This window comes from Leptidea sinapis, chromosome 23, assembly GCF_905404315.1.
Source record: "Leptidea sinapis chromosome 23, ilLepSina1.1, whole genome shotgun sequence".
Classification (NCBI taxonomy): Eukaryota; Metazoa; Arthropoda; class Insecta; order Lepidoptera; family Pieridae; genus Leptidea; species Leptidea sinapis.
The window spans coordinates 11,244,390-11,266,579 of record NC_066287.1 but is presented as its reverse complement, the minus strand read 5'-3'; the positions used below and the strand labels follow the sequence as shown (position 1 = coordinate 11,266,579).

The 22,190-nt window shown below is 37.1% G+C and overlaps 2 protein-coding genes across 3 annotated transcripts in view; one reads left to right on the top strand and one right to left on the bottom strand.

Moving 5' to 3' along the window:
* Positions 1-14,096: 14,096 nt before the first annotated feature.
* Positions 14,097-16,382, bottom strand: LOC126971116 (zinc finger protein ZFP2). Its single transcript, XM_050817270.1, has 4 exons — positions 15,460-16,382; positions 14,892-15,089; positions 14,690-14,793; positions 14,097-14,599 (listed from the first exon to the last, which is right to left on the bottom strand). The coding sequence occupies exons 1-4, from the start codon at positions 16,322-16,324 to the stop codon at positions 14,129-14,131; spliced, it is 1,638 nt and encodes a 545-aa protein (XP_050673227.1). The 5' UTR covers positions 16,325-16,382; the 3' UTR covers positions 14,097-14,128.
* A 4,512-nt stretch (positions 16,383-20,894) lies between these two features.
* The window catches only part of LOC126971096 (coiled-coil domain-containing protein 39), a 36,745-nt gene continuing 35,449 nt past the window's right edge, over positions 20,895-22,190 (top strand). Inside the window, exons 1-3 of one of the 2 annotated variants that reach the window (XM_050817230.1) lie at positions 20,895-21,175; positions 21,329-21,437; positions 21,591-21,738. In XM_050817230.1, the coding sequence (XP_050673187.1) occupies positions 21,045-21,175; positions 21,329-21,437; positions 21,591-21,738 (388 nt within the window). In that variant the 5' untranslated portion in view covers positions 20,895-21,044. The remainder of the gene's footprint in view (positions 21,176-21,328; positions 21,438-21,590; positions 21,739-22,190) is intronic. The other variant, XM_050817229.1, reaches the window with a different exon arrangement.

Here is a 22,190-nt window from a genome sequence, read left to right as displayed (position 1 = left end):
AACAGAAATATTTTTTTTTTGACAAAGACTTGAAAATGTTTTTGTTTGACATATCAATGGGTACGGAGGAAATCACTCCAGACAATTCAGTGGCTCCAGCTGGGATGGACGCCTTAATATTTTGTTCCCTTAAAAATGTCGTGTTGTCTAGGAATGTATTAGCCAAATTGGGTCGTTCAAACACTACTCCTATCTTATATTTGTTGAGTTTCTTAAGATATTTAATGCCTTTAATGAAGCGCGATAAGTAGCTACTAAGAGTTAGCATGTCACGACTACCAAGTGGCTGTTCAGTGACACTCTCTATGAAGACTATAAATTCATGACCGGCACCTGCGTCTTCCGGATATCAGCGACAATAGTCGGCCACCCTATATGGCAAATAAAAGTCCTCGTGGTCTTCCAAAACTGTACGCGAATCTGAGTATCCGCTACTACTTTCAGAGGTGGAATCTAAAATAGACTCACCTTTATCTCGTTCCGGCTTGGTTTTTTTCCGCCTTTTCGACATCTCTTAGCACAAACCTAAATCACTAAATATATAGACTTTTACTTATACTAAACAAATTAAATGATAAACATATACAAATACTTATATACTTTTCAAAAATATGAGGATTATATACTATATAATAGAAATATTTAATTTTATAGTTAAAAAGACCGCCCTAAGCAATCAAGAGTTCCCGCGCTTTCGAAGGCATAGACTATAGAACAAATATTATTCTTCTATATGATTCTACTATAGGTTTAGTACTCTTATGTCTATTTAACGACCACAGACAACTCATCACTGACAGTGACGGAACACACTGATTATCTATGACTTTCACAAGGCGCGGCAAATATCTAATTTGGCGGACGAGTGCTGATATTTTATTCATTGAAAAAGTGGATCATTGGAGATTTTTGCTACATATTTATTTTAATTATTATTAAATAATGATACTAATGAAGTACATAAACTAAATTCTAATGAACATATTATTTAGTATACATATTCAAGAAATGTAACCAAAAATAAAATATATTTTACAATCAATATAAGATTTTATTCATTTACCTTTCCTTACATTACCATAATTATATACATACAATTTTAGTAATAAGCCAAGCATTTCTCAAGTTAAACAATTTTAATATTAAATAGTTCAACTTACATTAATTTAAGTTATCACTTCTGGCGGGCGTCCCCAGACGCACATATTTTTTTTAGTTCTCCTCTTTCTCATTTTCGTCTCCTCTTTTTCTGTTCGTTTTTTAGGCCTCCCCCAAATATTTCCACGACGATCGCTCCTGCACTGCCCTGATCCAACGTATTGACTAGAACGTCGGTCCATCTTGTGGGGGGCCTACCAACACTGCGTCTTCCGGTACGTGGTCGCCATTCGAGGACTTTACTACCCAACGGCCATCTGTGCATCGAACTATGCCCTGCCCACTGCCACTTCAGTTTCGCAATCATTTGGGCTATGTCGATGACTTTGGATCTCCTACGGATCTCCTCATTTCTAATTCGATCTCGCAGGGAAACTTCGAGCATAACCCTTTCCATTGCCCTCTGAGCGACCATGAGCTTTCTTATCAGGCCCATAGTTAGCGACCACGTCTGTGTTCTGTAAGTCATCACTGGCAACACACACTGGTTGAAAACCCTCGTCTTCAGACACTGTGGTATTCTTAAGTGGGTTGATCCCCGAATGACCCTGGCGGTCCAGCAAATAAACCTAGACCGCCTGTAGGATATAATGTAGAATAATAATAATTCAGGTAAATATACAAAACCGTCTCCAAAATAATGTCATTGTGGTGACTCTAATGAGAATTTAGCCCCTCTCATTTTAGAGTTAGATGAGAAAACAGTGTTACTACCTAAAATTCATGACCCACCTGTTAATACTGCTGCCTCTACTAAAAACCCACTGGTTCAAGTCATTCTCAAACACAAACAGAAAGTATTGTTGCGTAACAACGCTGCAACGTAAATGACGAGAATGTCAAACTTCAAGACATTGTTAATTTCAACAGCTCCGTCAGCAATACTCGTAGCTCAGCGGAAAAGTGTTTACTTTAGACGCTGTAGACCCGGGTTCGATATACCTACCAGTGTATGGAATTTTTTGGGTTTTGTTAAGTTAATGGAAATTTCTAGTAAGTTCAGGATCAAATCGAACAGAAAAAAAGGGATGGAAAATGTGTAAGCAGGATAGAAATAGTTAAAAGAATTTTCTAGTACAATTTAAATTAAAGATGGAATGGAAGAATCATTTTAAAAATAGAACAGATCCGGGGGTATATAAGCCGTACTAAGCGTGGCCTACGGCAGTTCTAGTTCTGACTCGAGTGTAAAGAAGAAGAAGAAGAAAAGAAGAAGTAGTGAAAAGTGGAAGTGTTCCAAGAAGACGAAGATAGAAGAGACTTAGTGTTCGGTGCGGTGTGACGCGTTGATGCTACTAATTCCTATAAGCGGAGTATTATTTCCAATCCCTGACCCACTCCCGTGTCAGTATGTTATCATAGATTCAGGCCCTTTCACTGTTCAAAAACAAAGAGTTACCACATCACCTGACGATTCCAATATTTTGCACCAAATACAGTTTGGAAAACATTTAAAGAAATATAAAATTAAGACTTATTATTAATGGCAGCTTAAGACGTAAAAACAGGAATAGAGTTTCCATGTATCTCTTCGTAGTAGCTCTTCGAGCTCAAATTTATAATTAGTGTTATTTTGAGCTCTTGGAGCTCAAAGAGTTAGCTGTTAAAAAGTCTGATAAAAGTCAAATAAATGCCTATTTTATAAATTTATAAACTGCAATTACTTTTGATGAACATTTAGACTGTGTTCAACACGAAATTTTAATCAGGAAACTACATAATTATAATATCAAGGGAGAAGCTCTTAGCCTTCTGAAGTCTTATTTCTGATTGGAAACAGTAAGAGGTCAGTTGGGTCTACCGTTGGCATGGGCGTGCCAAAAGGTTCGATTCTTCGGCCATTCCTATTCCTTGTATACATAAATGATTTACTATACTTTGTACAAAATAAGCATGAGATAGAATTGTTTGCAGATGATACATCTTTACTTTTTAAAATACATAGACAACATACTGGTTTGAGGACGTGAACAATGCTAACCTTAAAGTAGTGGAATAGTTCACAACCAATAATTCTTAATGAAATGCACGTCGTTAAAATCGGCGCGCAGCTTCTCAGTTACCCGACCGAAACACGCAAGTTCTGGTCGTTGTCGAGAGCTGCTCTTGGTAACTTCAACCAGCCGTCCCTGCCGGCGTTGTACATGAGGAAAGACCACCTGGCAAATACGGCATAAGAGAAAGCCAATCTCCTGTACGCTCTTTTGGCTCCAACTCGACTCTTGACGACAACGGAAAAATACCACCGACCGTCCCGCGGTGTCAGTGCTCTATGTCTAAAGTACAGTTAAGACAGAAAACTGTTAGGCGAGCTCTGTTTTCCTTGGACGTCAGGAAATCGAGCGGGCCGGATGGCATTTCTCCAATCGTGCTTAGAACGTGTGCCCCTGAGTTGACACCGGTGCTAACGCATTTATTCCGGCACTCATATACAAAAGGCGTAGTCCCTGACTCATGGAAGGCAGCCTTTGTCCATCCGATCCAAAACACGGACGCCTATAGCTATTACCTCCATGCTCTCGAAAATCATGGAGATCATAATTAACCGCCAGCCTTTGGTTTACCTAGACGGTCACCAGTTGATCAACAACCGACATTACGGCCTTCGCCATGGTCGATTGGCAGATGATATTCTGGTATACCTAACACATAGGTGGGCGGCGGCTATCGAAAGCAATTATTATTGCTCGAATTACAAGCGTGTGAACGCTGGAGTGCCCCAAGGCTGTGTGTTATCTCCCACAGTGTTTCTTCTGCATATCAATGATATGTTGGACACCTCCGACATACATTGTTATGCGGACGACAGCACGGGCGATGCCGTGTACACGGGCCATGCAGGGGTCTCTAAAGAAATCGTCGACAAGTGCCGGGAGAAACTTGTGTCTTCTATCGAGTCCTCTCTTGAGAACTTGAATTGAACTATCATCGCTCTTCGACAACACTTACCTTACAGCATTGCCAATTCCACGACCATCTGGAGACCAAAGCCGGTTAACAACTGTAAGGTAGATCCTGTAGAATGTAGATGAAGCCACAACCTGAGAGTTGAACAAAGCATAGAAGATTTTATACGATACGTCACTCGAACGGTTAGCTCAGTTGGGAGAGCACTGGCACGGAACGCCAGCCGCATCGTTCATAAAATTTTGTTTTCTAATTTTGTTTGTGTATTTATCATAGAAGTGAGGGTTATCACTTTTAAAACATAACAAATTGTTTTAATATAAATAGCACGTGCTAATTTAGAATATTTTGTAAATAATGTTTGTTTTTAATTATAATAATTGAATCAAGTCGAAATTCAAAATTCTGTCTCTCGATAATAACCTAGAAAACAATGAAAGCTTTCTATGACTTCAATAATTTTTAAAATCGGTCCAGAAATGGCCGAGAATCAATAAAACACAGAAATCAATTGGAGTCACCCGGTGGAAGCTCCACTCAGCTTCGCTTAAAAAATAGTACTTTAACGTCAAACAAGAGCGTTCGAATTAACGCACGCACCAGTACACATACACATGATTTACACGTATATGATAATTATGTAGTAGTTGTAGCTAGGTAGAGACTTGTCTAAAAATCCCACTTCCAAAAAATTCCATAGAAGAAAGATTGATCCATTAACAGGAAAAAAACATAGGGTCTTTTTTTAGATTGTATCAGCATAGCAGCAGCAGACGACAGCACTGATGATGCCGTATACACGGGCCATGCAGGTCTCTCTCGGGTAATCGTCAACCAAAACCTTGAACCTTTCCACCAAAAAACCACATTTGTCGTATCACCGCTCTTCGACAACACTTCCCTAAAAACCTCGCCGAGTATCGGAATACTGGGTCTCGCAATCTCGAACAATTGCCAATTCCGTGGCCATCTTGAGGGCAAAGCCAAATTGGCTTCGAAGAAGCTGGGCGTTTTTAATAGAGCACAGCAATACTTCAAGCCCACATTCTAGCACTGTACAAAGCGCCGGCCCTACGGCTACACATGGAGTATTGCTGCAAACTCTGGTCTGGCGCACCCCAGTATCAGCTCGATCCATTTGACCGCGTGCAACGCAGAGTGGCTTGAATTGTCGGGGAACCAGTGCTCTGTGAATAGCTGGATCACTTGGCGTTGCGTAGAAACATCGTTTCATTGTGTCTTCTACCAGATTTATCACGGGGAATGTTCCGAAGAGCTGTTTAACCTGATTCTTGCCACCTAATTCCACCTCCGCAATACACGCAACAAGTTAGGATATCATCCCCACCATCTGGATGTTTGGCGGTCCTCTTCAGTGCGGTTTTCAAGGAGCTTTCTTCCACGTGTACGTGGTACATAAGTTCATTCCACAGCTTTGCTACAGCAAAGCTGTGGAATTAACTTCCTTGTGCGGTGTTTCTGGGACGATACGACATGGGTACTTTCAAAAAAAGCGCGTACAGCTTCCTTAAAAGCCGGCAACGCTCCTGTTATAGTGTTGCAAGAAAATGTGAGCGGCGGTGATCACTTAACACCAGGTGACCCGTACGTTCACCATTTCTCACTATATCTCAATCGGTCCAATCTCCATCCCACTTCTTGGATAAAAACGTCCCATATTTTCGTGACACTTTATTGGCACATATAGACACTGGATTTAATAAATGATCCCAAATTCGTTCTCTGCACCCTCGAGAACCTCGGATTCGATATCAATAGCGTTGAAAACATAAATTTACGCGGCGGCCATCTTGGATTTCAAAATGATCTCAAATTCGTTCTCTGCACCCTCGAGAATCTCGGATTCGATATCCATAATGTTGAAACCATAATTTTGCGCAGCGGCCATCTTGGATATTAAAAAATGATTCCAAATTCGTTCACTGCACCCTCGAGAACCTCGGATTCGATATCAATAATGTTGAAATCATAAATTTGCGCAGCCGCCATCTTGGATTTCAAAAATGATTCCAAATTCGTTCGCTGCACCCTCGAGAACCTCGGATACGATATCCATATTGTTGAAATCATAATTTTTCGCGGCGGCCATCTTGGATTTTAAAAATGATTCCAAATTTGTTCGCTGAACCCTCGAGAACCTCGGATTCGATGTGAATAACGTTGAAAACATAATTTGCATGGCGGCCTTCTTGGATTTCAAAAATGATACCAAATTCGTTCTCTGCATCCTCGAGAACCTTGATACGATATCCATATTGTTGAAATCACAATTTTGCGCAGCGGCCATCTTGGATATTAAAAAATGATTCCAAATTCATTCGCTGCATCTTCGAGAACCTCGGATTCGATATCAATAGCGTTGAAAATATAAATTTACGCGGCGGCCGTCTTGGATTTCAAAATGATCTTAAATTCGTTCTCTGCACCCTCGAGAATCTCGGATTCGATATCCATAATGTTGAAACCATAATTTTGCGCAGCGGCCATCATGGATATTAAAAAATGATTCCAAATTCGTTCGCTGCACCCTCGAGAACCTCGGATTCGATATCAATAGTGTTGAAATCATAATTTTGCGCGGCGGCCATCTTGGATTTCAAAAATGATTCCAAATTCATTCTCTGCACCCTCGAGAACGTCGGATTCGATATCCATATTGTTGAAATAATAAATTTACGCGGCGACCATCTTGGATTTCTAAAATGATCGCAAATTCGTTCTCAGCACCTTCGAGAACCTCGTATACGATGTCAATAACGTTGAAAACATAATTTGCATGGCGGCCTTCTTGGATTTCAAAAATGATACCAAATTCGTTCTCTGCATCCTCGAGAACCTTGGATACTATATCCATATTGTTGAAATCACAATTTTGCGCAGCGGCCATCTTGGGTTTTTAAAAATGATTCCAAATTTATTCGCTGCACCCTCGAGAACCTCGGATACGATATCCATAATGTTGAAATCATAATTATGCGCGGCAGCCATCGCCAGGATTTAAAAAACACCTGCAGGATATAAGGCTAGTAGGAAAGACGTTCTACTTACTAGCGGCCGCGCGCTAAACCTGCACGATAAAATAGTCCAGTCATTATAGTAAGTTCACCTCGGAATTCGAGATACCCAGCTGTAAGTCTGTAAATACTTGTATATTGACACCCTAAAAGTTGTCTCAAAACCTACATATCATTCACAAAAATCGGTTTTTTACGCTTTTTTTGGAAATATCTCATTTCTTATGGGTTTTTTGCTATTTGTATTTGTTATCAATATTGTAGAATACAAAATTCTCTACAAATTTTGTTTAAAAATTTTTTTTATTCGGTGAACCGTTTTCGTGATAGAGGGCGGAGAGCACGCGGTCATCACTTCAGGTCAACCGGTGCCTCCGGTTGAAAGCGCGCCATATATAGTTGATGAACTATCGATACAGCAATGATTATAAATATTTGTCAATTTTTATTAACTATTATATCATATTTTATCATTTTTTTCCTAACCTATCCACTTTTTATTCCGTATAAATTTATATAACAACACTTACCTGCCCATGTAATTGCAGAAATGTTAATAAAAATATTGGAATTATATTTGAATTTAACCCAATTAATATTAATAACTTCTTACATGATGAAAAAAAAACAAATAAATTATGAATTAATCTTTTTATTAAAAAATATAATTCAAAACATTTATTTTTATTGAAAGTAAAAAAATTGAATAAAGGATACAAAAACTACAATTTATAATTTTAATCATCTTCTTCCTCTTCATCGCCGTCTTCTGGCTGCTGGTAAAATTCAAACTGGTCTTCATTATCGTCTTCAACGTCAGAAATATAAAATAAATAGTATAGCTTCATCATCATATGTGTAGCAGCAAAAATGTACCTATAAAAGGATGGTAACATGTAGAGGCAATATTTTTAGTGAAAAAAAATATATATAACTAATATTTACTTGAAACTTTCTGATAGAATGAGTAGGCTTCACGATTACGAGGTATGTTAAAAAGCACCATAAAAGATCATTAGCACCATAATTGAGAACTCTTTTTAGAAAACTTTTTAAAGAATTCAAACAAAAAACCATAAGTACGGATTTAAAATGTTTACATTGCGTCTGTAATACGGATATTTTTGGTTGTCATAAGTTACAACCCAACGTTGTAATGAAATAGACCTCTTCAAATTAGTTGGATAATAGGTTATCACGGTCTACTATCCGTAACTCGACAACTGTGGCGCGCCTATTTTGTGTGGTGAGGTGGGCGGCTAATCTTGCCATCCCAGCTCCTCAAGGTAGTTAATCAAACCTCTGATGTCACCCATGACGTCGGGGAGAGTCCTCGGTGACCCCAGGTGTTTGGCCCGATTAGTGGCCACACTCCTACACTCCAGAATGATGTCGCCGTCTCTTCTGCCTCCATGCAGGCTCTGCACAGCGGGCTGTCGGTGACACCTATACTAAACAGATGTTTGTTAAAAGGGCCGTGACCCGTTATAACATGGGTTAATTTACGTAATCTTTGGCGTGGGAGTTTTAGTAGCTTGCGAGAGAGCCTGTAGTCTACTTGGAGTAGGGCCTCTTTTGCTTGTCTACACCCTCTCACTTCCGTCCAGTATTTACTTTGTAATTCCTTGGTATGTTCTCGTATGACCATTGCAGGCCATCTAGAGGGGAGGGGGACGATTGGATCTGGTCCTATTGCTATCATCTCCGAGCCTTTCCTGGCCAGTTCATCCGCAGCATCGTTGCCGCGTGAGTCACTGTGACCCTTTATCCATTGAAGAGTTACCTGGTTGCCATTTGCACATAACTCCGTCAGATACTGGTGACAGTCGTATATTAGCTTTGAGGTGATAGTATTGCTTTGTAGAGCTTGTAGTACTGATTTGCTATCTGAGACGATGCGGATTGAGTAATCCTTTACCTTTCGTGCCAAAGTAGCTGTAGCCGCTTCTATGATACCCATGCACTCTGCTTGGAAGACAGTGTTCTGAGCTCTTAGTGGTGCGGCTATTTTTATATTTAGATCTTCCGAGAACACTCCGTATCCTGTGCCAGATCTTGTTTTCGAGCCATCGGTGAAAATCCTGAGGTCTATAACATTAAAGTCCTCTTTTGGTTCTTCATACAGCTGTATTTTGTATTTCTTATCGAAGATGTATTCCTTTGGAGACCTGTCACTTACCACGAGCAGCAGAGGCTCCTTTTCAATCACCTCAGTTAGGACCTCTGGGTGTGCGGGTTGATTGGTTCTCCAAAGATTTAGTTTCTTCAACCTTACTGCGGCGGAGGCCGCCTCTTGTTTTATAAAGACGCGTAGAGCCGGAAGATTTAGCATTGTTTCTAAGGCTGCAGTCGGTGTAGTTCGCATGCATCCTGTGATAGCCATACATGCCAGTCTTTGAAATCGTTGTAGTTTATTACACGTGGTTCTAAGTCTAGTGCGTGACCACCACACTACTGCACCATAACATATCATAGGCCGTATCAAAGCTGTGTAAAGCCATAGTACGATTTTCGGGGCAAGACCCCAAGTCTTCCCTATCATTCTACGGCATTGCCAGAAGGATATTGTGGCCGTATTTAACTTCGCATCTATGTGGGCGCCCCAGTTTAGTTTGCTGTCAAGTATTACGTGTAAATACTTTACTTCGCTTGTTAATTGGAGTTCAGTGTTAAACAGTTTCGGCAGTTTGTTATTACCTAGAACTCTTTTGTTTGTGAACAATACCAGTTCCGTTTTAGTTGGGTTAACTGTCAGATCGTTATCTATGCACCATTTTCCACGATTTTTAGTGCCGCACTTGTTACTTCACATACAGTATTGGCAAACTTTCCGCATATCAGTATAGTTAGGTCGTCTGCGTAGCCTACAGTATAGTAGTGGTTTTCATTGAGGGTGGCAATCAGATCATTTACAACCAAGTTCCATAGAAGAGGTGAGACTACACCTCCTTGGGGACAGCCTTTGGCAACTATAGCTTTCTGCGTTGGATGATATAATAATGTTCATTTCAATCGTTCACCATTCGTTCACGAATATTGTGGACCACACGGACTAGTAAAAAAATAAGGACTCCGTGTCACCTTACATAACAGTGTAGCACCAAAACAAGCCGATTAACGTGTAAATATATAGCCGCACGCACACACTTACACTAATACAAGCCGATAGGCCGCCATTATGAGAATTGTCATCGTCCGTGACAGATCAGTTTGCGTCTCAATAAAATATTTTAAAAATGCCGTCGCGCGTTGTGAAAACGTGTAAAAAAATACTACGGAACATAAAAATTGTCAAGGAATTACATTTCACAGATAGAATAGTAGTAGTCACACTTTTTTTGTTCTTTTCTTAATACAAATTAATTCGATGTTTGGAATACAAAACCTCCACAACGCTTCAAGTTCATAGTAACATCCAGTGTGACCGGAAAATAAACAGTGACATTACCCGAAAAATTGGGTAATTCTTATTTTAATGGTGTTCCAAGTAGATAATTCATTTTTTATGAAAATAAGGTTCGAGACGAGCAGGGCGTTCAGCTGATGGTAATTGATACGCCCTGCCCATTAAAATGCAGTGCCGCTCAGGATTCTTGAAATACCCAAAAATTCAGAGCGGCACTGCAACTGTGCTCGTCACCTTGAGACATAAGATGTCAAGTCTCATTTGCCCAATTTTTTTTAAATCTTTACCAACATTTTTTTTAAAGTATAGGTGTAGAACACTACTTCAAACCGGCCCATATTTGTGTGCTTTATTTCTAGGTGCGGTTACGGCCACATAACGAGTATTGTTCCCTTCTTTGAGCAGAGCTGCTCATATTTTCGGGGTTCCAGTACTCTGTGAAAATTTCCATTACTTGGCGTTGTGGAGAGACGTGGCGTCTTAGAAGACACAAAATGACTGAAACGGACATAAAAGTATGAATTGTAATTTTGTCTTTCTAGGAAGATGACGAAGTACCGAGAACTGAACTTAAGACACTTTACCCTTTATATAAGTGTTACTATATGATGTGTATTTACTTAGTAACCAAATCACTATAAAGAACATAGGTAGTTGTTTGTTCTCTAAAAATCTACTTATATGATATCACCTCAGTGGCAAAAAACGAATTGAAGAATTAATTTTGTGTAGGTATTCTTAGAAATAAGAAACGTTAGTACGTCATTTTTATATCAGTTAAAACAATGATACTGCAAACAAAACACGGGCACAGGAATCAAACCAGCAATCCTTACTTTCAAGGTGTAACTGTTTATGTAATTTATTTATTTACTCATAATATGACGATATTTATTTTTATTTAAGAAAACAATCTGACTATCAGATATTAAAAAATCGGAGTTACAAATAACGTGCCTATATAATACTATGACTAATAACGGGAAAAAAATTGTGTTATCTGGTATCCCCCCTAACTGCACACCTAGTGTAAAGTTGCTTCACTTTTTAATATCATGGCGCAGAGTCCTTCTTTTTTTATTCGTCTGTGGTGTACCATTACAAAATATTTAAAGATGCACAACACTAATGTTCAAGTATTCTTGTGTCGGCACTCCCGGAGTAACCCGTATTTTCTTTTTATTTAGTGGAAGGATCCTCTAAAAGACCGCTTTCAGATACCAAATTAGGGTAATGGTTCGTGTATAAATGCACAGTCCGTTGTGATCGCTATTGTGATAAGTTTCTGTTTGATGAACATTCAGTACTCCGCACCCGCTCATCTCATTTGGAATCGTTTGCTTTGCGAATTTAATGGTATAAGGAGTGTACAACATAAAATAATATGCAACCTACATGTGCAGGTCCGTATTCTGAAGCAGACGCTGGTAGTGCGCAGAATATGCAGTTAAATTATTTAAAAACACAAGTAGATGCTTTCCTTATATTAAATATGTGATTCAGTCTACCTAGAAACACTGCTGAAGGAAGTTTGCTTGGAAGTTTCAAAAATCAAACAAAAACATATTATATTTACCAGTTCTACTACTAGTTTATGGGTACCACTACGGCGCCTATTTCTGCCGTGAAGCAGTAATGTGTAATCATTGCTGTGTATCGGTCTGAAGGGCGCCGTAGCTAGTGAAATTACTGGGCAAATGAGACTTAACATCATATGTCTCAAGGTGACGAGCGCAGTTGTAGTTCCTCTCAGAATTTTTGGGATTTTTAAAGAATCCTGAGCTGCACTGCCTTATAATGGGCAGGGCGTATCAATTACAATCAGGACGTCCTACTCGTCTCGTATCTGATTTTCATAAAAAAATTAAAAAATATATGAATACCAGGTCAGAGAACAAAACCGTATTCCGTAACGATAAGGTTAATATTGCTTTATCATTAACATTACTAAACTATAAATCTGAGAAACGTGTCGTTTAGGTTTCTTATCAAATGGACCGAATTGACGGTGTAGCTAGTGTAGTTCACATCTCATTCGAGATAGTGCTATCAGTAGTGATTATGATGTTGTGCGTTAGTAACATTATTTATTAATAAATTTATTTATTAAGAATATTATCTTAATATATATAAATCTCGTGTCACAATGTTTGTCCTCAATGGACTCCTAAACTAATCAACGGATTTTAATGGGGATTACTGCATGGAGTTCAGTTTAGTCCAACTTGAGAGATAGGATATTTTTTATTTCGATTTGGAACCCATAATTATATTTATTTCAAATTTTTGTTTTGTATGGACATATTTTCTGTGAGAGAATTTATTGACGCACGGTTTGACAGTTCCGCTGTGAAACAATTTCATTATAACAACAGGGAGCATTTTTTACGAAATAATTCTTGATGTTTTGAAATATTATTGGCAAATTCCTATAAAACAGTATTTTTTTTATTATCTACAGAACAACGTCTGTTGGGTCAGCTAGTGTATTATAAAATGTATATACATTTTGATAAACATTAATTGTCCTCCAAAGCCGTCGAGACGGTTTGACAGGGGGATCTTACAATCTTAATCAATAATAGGAATATGTAAGAATTTTAAATACTTTTTTCTGTCACACTTACGCGGGTGGGACTTATTTTAGTGCGATTAAGACAACTGCAGCTCCGTTTAAAAAACCTGAATATAAAGATCAAAACCCAATTTTCAACTATTTCCAACTCCAAAACTTAACCAATCGTTACAAAGTTTTCGTAACTAAATGGAGACATCAATATTCTTCTTTAGTCGCTTAAAGCAAACGGTTAACAAATTCACGGGCCAATGAGGATGACGATTAGGCACTTCTGACTTTTGATGTAATTTTGAATCAGTTCATCTCCTCGACAAATGTTATATTGTTTTGAATACCCTGCAGATATTGTAAACTAAGACCATTAAAAAATAGTAAATAATAATCTTGACTTGAAAAAGAAATTATGTGCTTCATTTTTTAAAAATACAGAGGGAGGAGATAATATTTTACTCTCCCATTGTCTTTTTAGTACCGACTTTGTCAATACTTCTTAATCAGTGCTTTTTGCGGTTTTCGAATTTCTTCTAAAATAAAAGACCATCCTCCCAGACATTTTAAATATCGTGGACACTAAAAAAATACTGTGAAAAATAATAGATAATAATCTATTTTTACGAATCTTTGTTGGTTATATGCTTCTTAAATGGTAGCTTATCAGATTTAGCAACTTTGCCAAAATATATCCCTAACCTCCTTCCTTAAAAACAAACTCCATAATCGATGTTTTTGTCATTATGAAATTCCTAATACACACTAGATTTTAGGACCTAACTAAAATCAGTACTACTCAAACTCCGAGCTAAAATGAAAAACAATTATGTCAATCTAACAGCAAAAAAAACTAAAATTGAATTTGGTTCCTTAAACATATCATCATCATATCATTCCCGATACTTTTTTTTTTAATGTAAGTATATGTACAATAATAAGTGTAACAAACATGTCGCAAAGATTTGATGATTTAACTTTTAACAAACTTTCTCTAAGATATTTTCAAGATTAATTAAACTATTTATTTTATGTTTTTAGTTTATTTATTTCAACTTAAACGAGATCACCTAAATTATTTGTATCACATTTGCCATCAAGGCTACTCTCGTTAGATAAACATAGATTTTTAAAAATGTCGGAAGGCGAGGGCATATCTTTTTCACTGACAATTGGAATGGTGTTTATAAGCTCTTCAATATTAGATTCAAATAAATTGGACTGTACATTAAGACTGTTATTACTATTACTTATAGATATTTCATGAACGCTTGAATCCTCGGTAGAATCAGAAATGAGGCAAAAATTCTCGAGTACCATATCTTCTAAAGACAATTTCGCTCCCTTTCTTGCTAACTCGGCATTTGAGTCTGATATTTCAATTTCCAGAAAATCCGTACTCGTAACAGATTTGTTATCATTAGCAGAACTTTCATTTTCTTTGTTTTTAAGTTTTTCAAGAAGATCACACGTTTTCCGCACCGTGCCAGGTGGCTGCACGTGACATTTGTGTGTCTTTTGGGAAACCTGTAAATAAATTAATGATAAATACAACGGCTTATATTAATATACCCGAATATGTCTGGAAATAGAAAAATAAATAACGACCACACTAACTTTATATCTGAAACTCTTTTCACATGCTGTACATTTATACGGCATAGCTCCCGTATGAATTCTCCTATGAACTAAATATGATACTCGCTGACGAAAGCATTTACCTGGAAAAATTACATAGGTAAAAAAAATTGTTACTTCTGAATGAAATGTGTGAATTGAAAATGTTGTTAAATATATTATGAATATTAAATTTTTGTACCACAAGTTTCGCAAGCAAATGGTTTTTCCCCTGTATGTATACGTTGATGGTTATGCAAAGTTGATAGCTCTTTGAATGCACGGCCACAAATATTACAGGCGTGTGGCTTATCGTCATTGTGATAAAGAAGATGCTTGTGGTATGACTGTTGGAACGTGAATGTCTTATTGCACTGCGTACACGCATACGGTGTTTCACCTGTGAAAAAAATGTTACAGTTATCCATTGTAAAAATATCACAATAAAAGGCTTATAAGCTTGCAGCAAAGTCATGAAAATATAGGTTATAGAATAATAATTTAGAAGTGTATTTTTAATGAAAAAATGTGTAGTCTCTAAATTTGAACTGAAAAAACCGTGAAATACGTTAGAGAAAGTGATTGCTCGAATAGTAGAATATAGAAAAATAATATTTATATGGAACTTTAAGTCAAGTTCTTGATCTATATGATATATTTTCTCATGTTTATTATCTTATGTGTTTATTAGATCAATGTAAAATGAGGTGTTCGAGTAAGTGCTTGTTAGTACGAATTACCTCATAAGCAAAGACCAATAGGTAGTTAACCTGTATGTAATCTCTTGTGTTTCTTTAAAAAGTACTTAGTTGTAAAAAACTTATTGCATATATCACATTGCCATTGCTTGACATCATTTCTCAAAATAAATTCCGGTGCCTTGTCATTCTCATTCGAATTAGTAATTTCGCAGTCATTACTCTGATCATTTTGGAACTTTGTTTCGTTTTTGTTTTTTGCTGTAAAGCCATAATGCGCGACTCGTAAATGTACCATAAGCGACCCTCTCATTTTGAAACTTTTTGTGCATAAATGACAGTTATACCTTGCTGCATTACATTCAACCTTTTCCTCAATGTTGTGTATAAGGCTGTTATGCATTTTCAATATTTCTTCGTTTATAAAGAGAACCCCGCAAACACTGCATTTGTTTTTAAGATTATCTTCTATTAGATCCTTTTTTGTTGCTATTACAAGAGGACTGTTCCCGCAATTCGTATTTGAGTTTATAACAGGCATCGTACTAAGTGCAACAGCGGGTAATTTTGGATATATCTTTACAAATTTAAGTTGTGGTGAAGCCAGTGACGATGGTGTGCTATTTTTAGGAGCAGACGTTTTACTTTTCTTAGTCTGAACCAATGGGGTATCTCGCTTCTCTTGTTTAATTTCAGATTTTTGCATTTGTATTGCAACTGGTTTATTGGTCGGAATATCATACGAAGGAATTATCGTGACGTGTGTAAATAAATGAATAGTTAATTTATCTAAGCCAACAACTTCTTCCCGACAAATAGGACACTCGATATTATTTGTTGAAACGTATATTAATCTATCTCGAAGTGATTGCGCCGTTTGAAATACCCCTGAGTATAAGCAAAGAGGACACGATATACAAGCCGCACTAGCACTCATTTTTCAAAATAAAAAACCAACACAATAAGTGTAGCGCTAGGTGAGCGTCAACGTGAAACTAATCTATGGGTGTTCTATTTCGAGAGAGCTTGCAAGCGTTATATATTTTTGGCAGTATTTCAAGAAAATGTTATGTTGAATGTTTTCTTAATGCAGTAAAAGACTACGTTTGAAAATAGTTTTAGTATAGGCGCCTATACCAACATCGGCTAGCGCGCTGTTATTATGCGATTTTAAAATTTTATGTTTTATAAGCAACCAAGATTAGCACAAACTACCTATTTCAAATCTCACTCATGAAATGATTAAACATTTAATATGAACTATATAAAACTATTTAATGATTGTTATTAAACAACAATCATTAATTACATCTATAAGTAAGGATTATTTATGTTTTAATGAATAAACGTTTGCTGATGTCTTCATATGACCAAGAAAAAATTTTTTGGGCAGTAACAATCGTAAAATGGAAATTGACTTTGGTTTTCGTCAATATTTACTTATTGTTTTAAAAATATATAGTTGGTTCTAATTTTCAAAACTTTTCTCATGTTATTGAAAGGAATTCTACAGAGAAAGGGAATAAATAACAGATATTGAAACCTATGAGCGGGCGTTCGCTACTTTGCCTGCCTTTTTTTATTTTTTATGGAAAATGAGGAAACCGAGCGTACAGGTCACCTGTGTGAAGTGATCACCGCCGTCCACATTCTCCTGCAACACCATTGGAATCACAGGAGCTTTGCCGGCCTATAACGACGGTGTGCGCGCTTTTTTTGAAAGTACCCATTTCGGATCGCCCCGGAAACACCGCACAAGGAAGCTCATTCCACAGCTTTGTAGCACGTGGAAGAAAGGTCCTTGAAAACCACACTGTGGAGGACCACACATCCAAATGGTGGGGATGATATCCTAATTTGTGGGGTGTCGTGCAAAGGTAGAATTCGGCGGCAGGAATCAGGTGAAACATCTTTTCGGAACACTCTCCGTGATAAATGCGTTGGTTTTACAATTCGCTATTTATTATTTCTGAAAAGCTGAGACTAAATGAGACTAGGGCCGATACTAATAATAGTGGTTTAAGCATAAAATTGCCGTTTTGGCGTACTGGCTACATTTCATTAAAATAATAAGTCCTTGTTGTAAGATTTTACCGTGAAACTTTTTTGTCATGGTATTCAGAATATTTTAAATTAAAAAAATATTTAACAAATAGAGTAATTATTGATTACGAGATCCGGCGTGTAACTGACGTAGCAGAAATAGCTCGCAACAAAAAGGATAAGTATAAATACCACGTTATAAGAGGCAGGACTTCGTAAGTAAAATTGAAATTTAGTTTAGCTTGAAATTTGCAGTCATTTTGATTTTTAGTTTTGATTGGCTTATAATCCGGCTAAGTTTGATAGCGAACAGTTGCTTAAAAAGTTGGAATTCGGCGGCAGGAATCAGGTTAAACAGCTCTTCGGAACACTCCCTGTGATAGATGCGGTAGGAGACATACAATGAAGCGACGTTTCGCAACGCCAAGTGATCCAGCCGTTCACAGAGCACTGGGTCCCCACCAATTCGAGCTGTTCTGCGTTGCACGCGGTCAATTGGTTCGAGCTGATACTGGGGTGCGCCAGACCAGAGATGACAACAATACTCCATATGTGGCTGGACCTCCGCTCTGTAGAGCGCTAAAATGTGGGCTGGCTTGAAGTATGGCAGTGCTCTATTTATCACAGCCAACTTCTTTGAAGCCACTTTGGCTTTGCTTTCCAGATGGCCACGGAATTGACAATCACTCGAGATTTCGAGACCCAATATTCCGATACTAGGCAAGGCTTTAAGGGAATTGTTGTCGAAGAGCGGTGATACGACAAATGGTTTTTTTTAGTGGTAAACGCGCAAACTTGAGTCTTCTGGGGAAAGAAGACACAAGTTTCTCCCGGCACTGGTCGACGATTTCCCGAGAGAGACCTGCATGGCCCGTGTATACGGCATCACCAGTGCTGTCGTCTGCATAGCAATAGAATTCAATGTATTATATTCAATAGATTTTTTTTTCTTTATTTCAGTATTTATGGCAAGACTAGGTATACTTTTTAATATACACTGGCCTGCAAAAGTAAGTATCACACTTTTCAAATTAATTTTTTTTCTTAACTATAGAAGGTAGAGATTTAAGATTAAAAACGTTTTCTTGCAAATTTTATAGGCTTTAATTCTTTGAAACTAAAATTATACATTAGTTACATTTTTAACTTAAAAAAGATAAAACAATGAAAATAGACATTTTTAGTTTAGTGTAAAAAAAATTCAACTAAAATGTATTACATGTTATTTAATTTTTAATAACTTGTATTGCCTCCTCGAGCTCTGATTACAGCTTCGAGCCGGTTTGGCATACTGAACACTAGGTTTCGGAGCCGATGTTGGAGAAAATCCTCCCATTCTTCTACCAGGGCCTGCTTTAGTGCCCTGAGGGTAGTAGGTGGTGGTCTGCGATTTCCGACTAGCCTCCCAAGCTCATCCCAGGCGTGTTCAATCGGGTTGAGATCAGGACTTCTTGATGGCCAAGCCATCACGCTGATACCGACCTCCTGAATATACTCTTTTACGATATGAGCCGTGTGTGGCCGGGCATTATCATGCATCAGCATCGATCGATCACCCATATTTGCTAAATACGGCCCTGCATACTCATTGAGAATCTCTTGAGCATATCTTTGCCCAGTGAGGGTGCCATTTTCTATGGCTACTAGCTCTGTGCGACCTTCTGAAGATATGCCAGCCCATACATGCACACTGCCTCCACCGTATTGGACTCTTTCTGAGATGCAGGCTTGAAGGTATCGCTCACCAGGTCGCCTGTAAACATTTCGCCTTCCATCAGAAGTGTAAAGGGAGAATCGAGACTCATCTGCAAACAAAATTCTTGACCATTCTTCTTCATCTCACTGCATGTGTTCACGGGCGTATCGCAGGCTCGCTACTCGATGCTGTCTCTCGAGTTTTGGGCCACTCGCTGGTCTTCGGGGTTTCAAATTTGCTTCAGCAAGTCTTCTTCTCACTGTACTGTCACTAATGTAGTCCCTCCGGGTCTGAAGTAGCTGTTGCTGGACTTCAACTGCATTTTGGTGGCGATTTCTTAACACAGTGGAAATAATATAACGATCTTCTCGGGCACTGGTACACCTGGGTCTGCCATTACAAGGTCTCCTCAGATGGTGTCCAGTCTCTTCGTACCTTCGCTTTACCTTCTGGACCGTTCGTACCGTCACACCCACCATTCTTGCAGTGCGACGCATACTGATGCCTAGTTCCAGAAAAGCCATGATCCTAGCACATTCTTCAACTGAAAGAGGCATGATAAATAAATGTTATGTGCTTTTTAGCATAAATTTTTAAAACAAGACCCATCGATCTTGAAAAAAATTTAAAACAGAAAGAAAAATGTGAATGGTAAAATTGTAATTCGGAAACGTCCACTTTGAATAAGAATAGTTTTGTTTTTGAAGTTTTTTTTCAGCCAATTCTTAAAAGAAGGTTACCGACTATAAAGTTTTTATGTACAAAATTAAATTCTCTTTGAAGTCCTTTTTATTTTGAAAGTATATCTTGTTAACTTAAAACGTAATCCCAATTTTAAAAGTGTGATACTTAAAACTACTATATCTCTCCAGTTACACCAAACTACACATGCAGAAATTACCTATAAAATCAGTTGATTAGTTTCGGAGTTTATCCCGAACATACATCGTGACATGAGCTATTTAACACATTTTAAAGGACAAGCATAACTAGCTGTTACCCGCGACATTTACCATTTTACTTGCTGATCGTTATGGCAGCAGTCTAATCGTAAGAAACATTTTCGTTGTAACGTATTTTCTCTTAATTACCTACTTTCGTATATTTGTTTTATTTCGTTTTGCTTATTATGCTGATATTAAATTTATATCATTTACTTATAAGATTTATAAACAGTAGGTAATATTAGTTGATATTTGTAAGCATAATTTTTTTACCTTAATGTATAAATGTCTTTTTACCTCTAACATTTTTGCGAAATAAACGGACCCCGTTCCGGTGAACGGCAATTAAATTCAATGTTGTTAAATCATGCACCGGCTATAACGCGTTGGAGCGTTTCAAATTACATGAAATTTAAAATACTGCGTGTAATGAAATAATATAAGAACGGATTATATCCTTAGAATAACGGTCATAGATACGTTTAAACGTACCTACTTAACATAATATCTTTGTGTCCACACAAGGCATCATATATTTGGCACATATTTTTTTTCATAGAAATATGTAAGATGCAAATTAAATGCCAAGTACCTTTAGTACTAGTTAGTTAGTACCTATGTAATTTATAAAATTTAATAAAAAATAAATTAGGTCTTAAAATAAAACTGATGTAGTATCGTTATAAAACTTATTAAATTTCAAATCAAGTTATATTACTAAAGTATTCTTATCTACTTGGACAGTATAAGTTAGGTTAGGTAACGTATAGCTCCATCTACATTCTAGAGTCTACACATGTCTCTAACTCTATCTTATCTATGTTTGTTTATTTTGGTTGCCGTTGCCGATTTTGATTAAAATTGATTTTGTTTTTGTTTGACTTTATATCGAATGTCGATCAAACTGCTTTGTCGGATCGGAAATTACAAACATAATAATTATTTATTGGTTTAGATTCCTGTAAATAATAACAATGAGCGAATCAAGTGCAAAAGTTCCGGGTTATATGGGACAGTTGTTAGAAGAGCTGGGATGGAACCAACGAACTAGGATTCCTTTAGCAAATCCTGACAATCAAAACCTAGAGACTCTTCTTATTGGAAGGTTAATTTTAATTCTCCTCTCTCTCTTAAAATAGTGTTGTACAAATATTTAAAATTAATACATACTTTTAGAAAATACAACATTACTTTAGTAAATTTAATAAAATCTTTTGATGTGTTGATAAACCTCTTTAGATATTTTTTATGTATATAGGCGGGACGAAATACAACGTTTGAAGGAAAGTTTAATTCTACAAAAACAAAAACTTAATGACTTACACAAGTACAAAGAGCATGTTAATTCTGAGTATCAAGAAAATACTGTGAGTATCTATTGTTATTCTTAAGAATAATTTGTATAATAGGAAGTAATTGAATTCATATTTGTTCGTTTGTCCAGTACATTGTTAAGAAGCATTTTCTCTTACTGCTTCATATGAAAATTAATTCTGTTTAAATGATCCATTTTATTTTAGCGTTTACTATTTGCAAATAAGCAACAACTGGAGCAGCAGGTAAAGCTGAGACAGCTGGCTTGCAATGAAGCTGACCGGCTTGAAAGAGATGTTATTGAAAGTAACAAGGAGTCTAGTAATATATCCAGTAGGGTTGACCACCTTCAAGGTAATATTTTTTTTCTTACATTTGATATATTTAGTAATTGTAATGTAGTTTGTATTATTATTATGGGTGATTCATTTGTTTAAGTGTAGAAATAAGAAAAGTAGGTCACCCCATAGTCAATGCTGCCCCCAAATATTTCCTTGCAAAAAAATCAAAAGGGATTCATATACAGCACTTTTTTAAACTAGATGGATATTGACATAGAATAAGAATAATTGCATTCTAGGTACAATGGATACAAGTTGAAGAAATATTTGTAGAGTAGAAATCAGTTATAATAATGGCTAAGGACTGCTCACATGTCATACTAAAAAAAGTGACTTTTTGCTTTTTATTAAAATATTTTAAGTATATGCATAATGTAGACACATAATTACATAGTATTATATGTGAAAAACATTGGAATCAAAATGTTTATTGCACAATGTGCACAAACACAATGTAATGTCTCT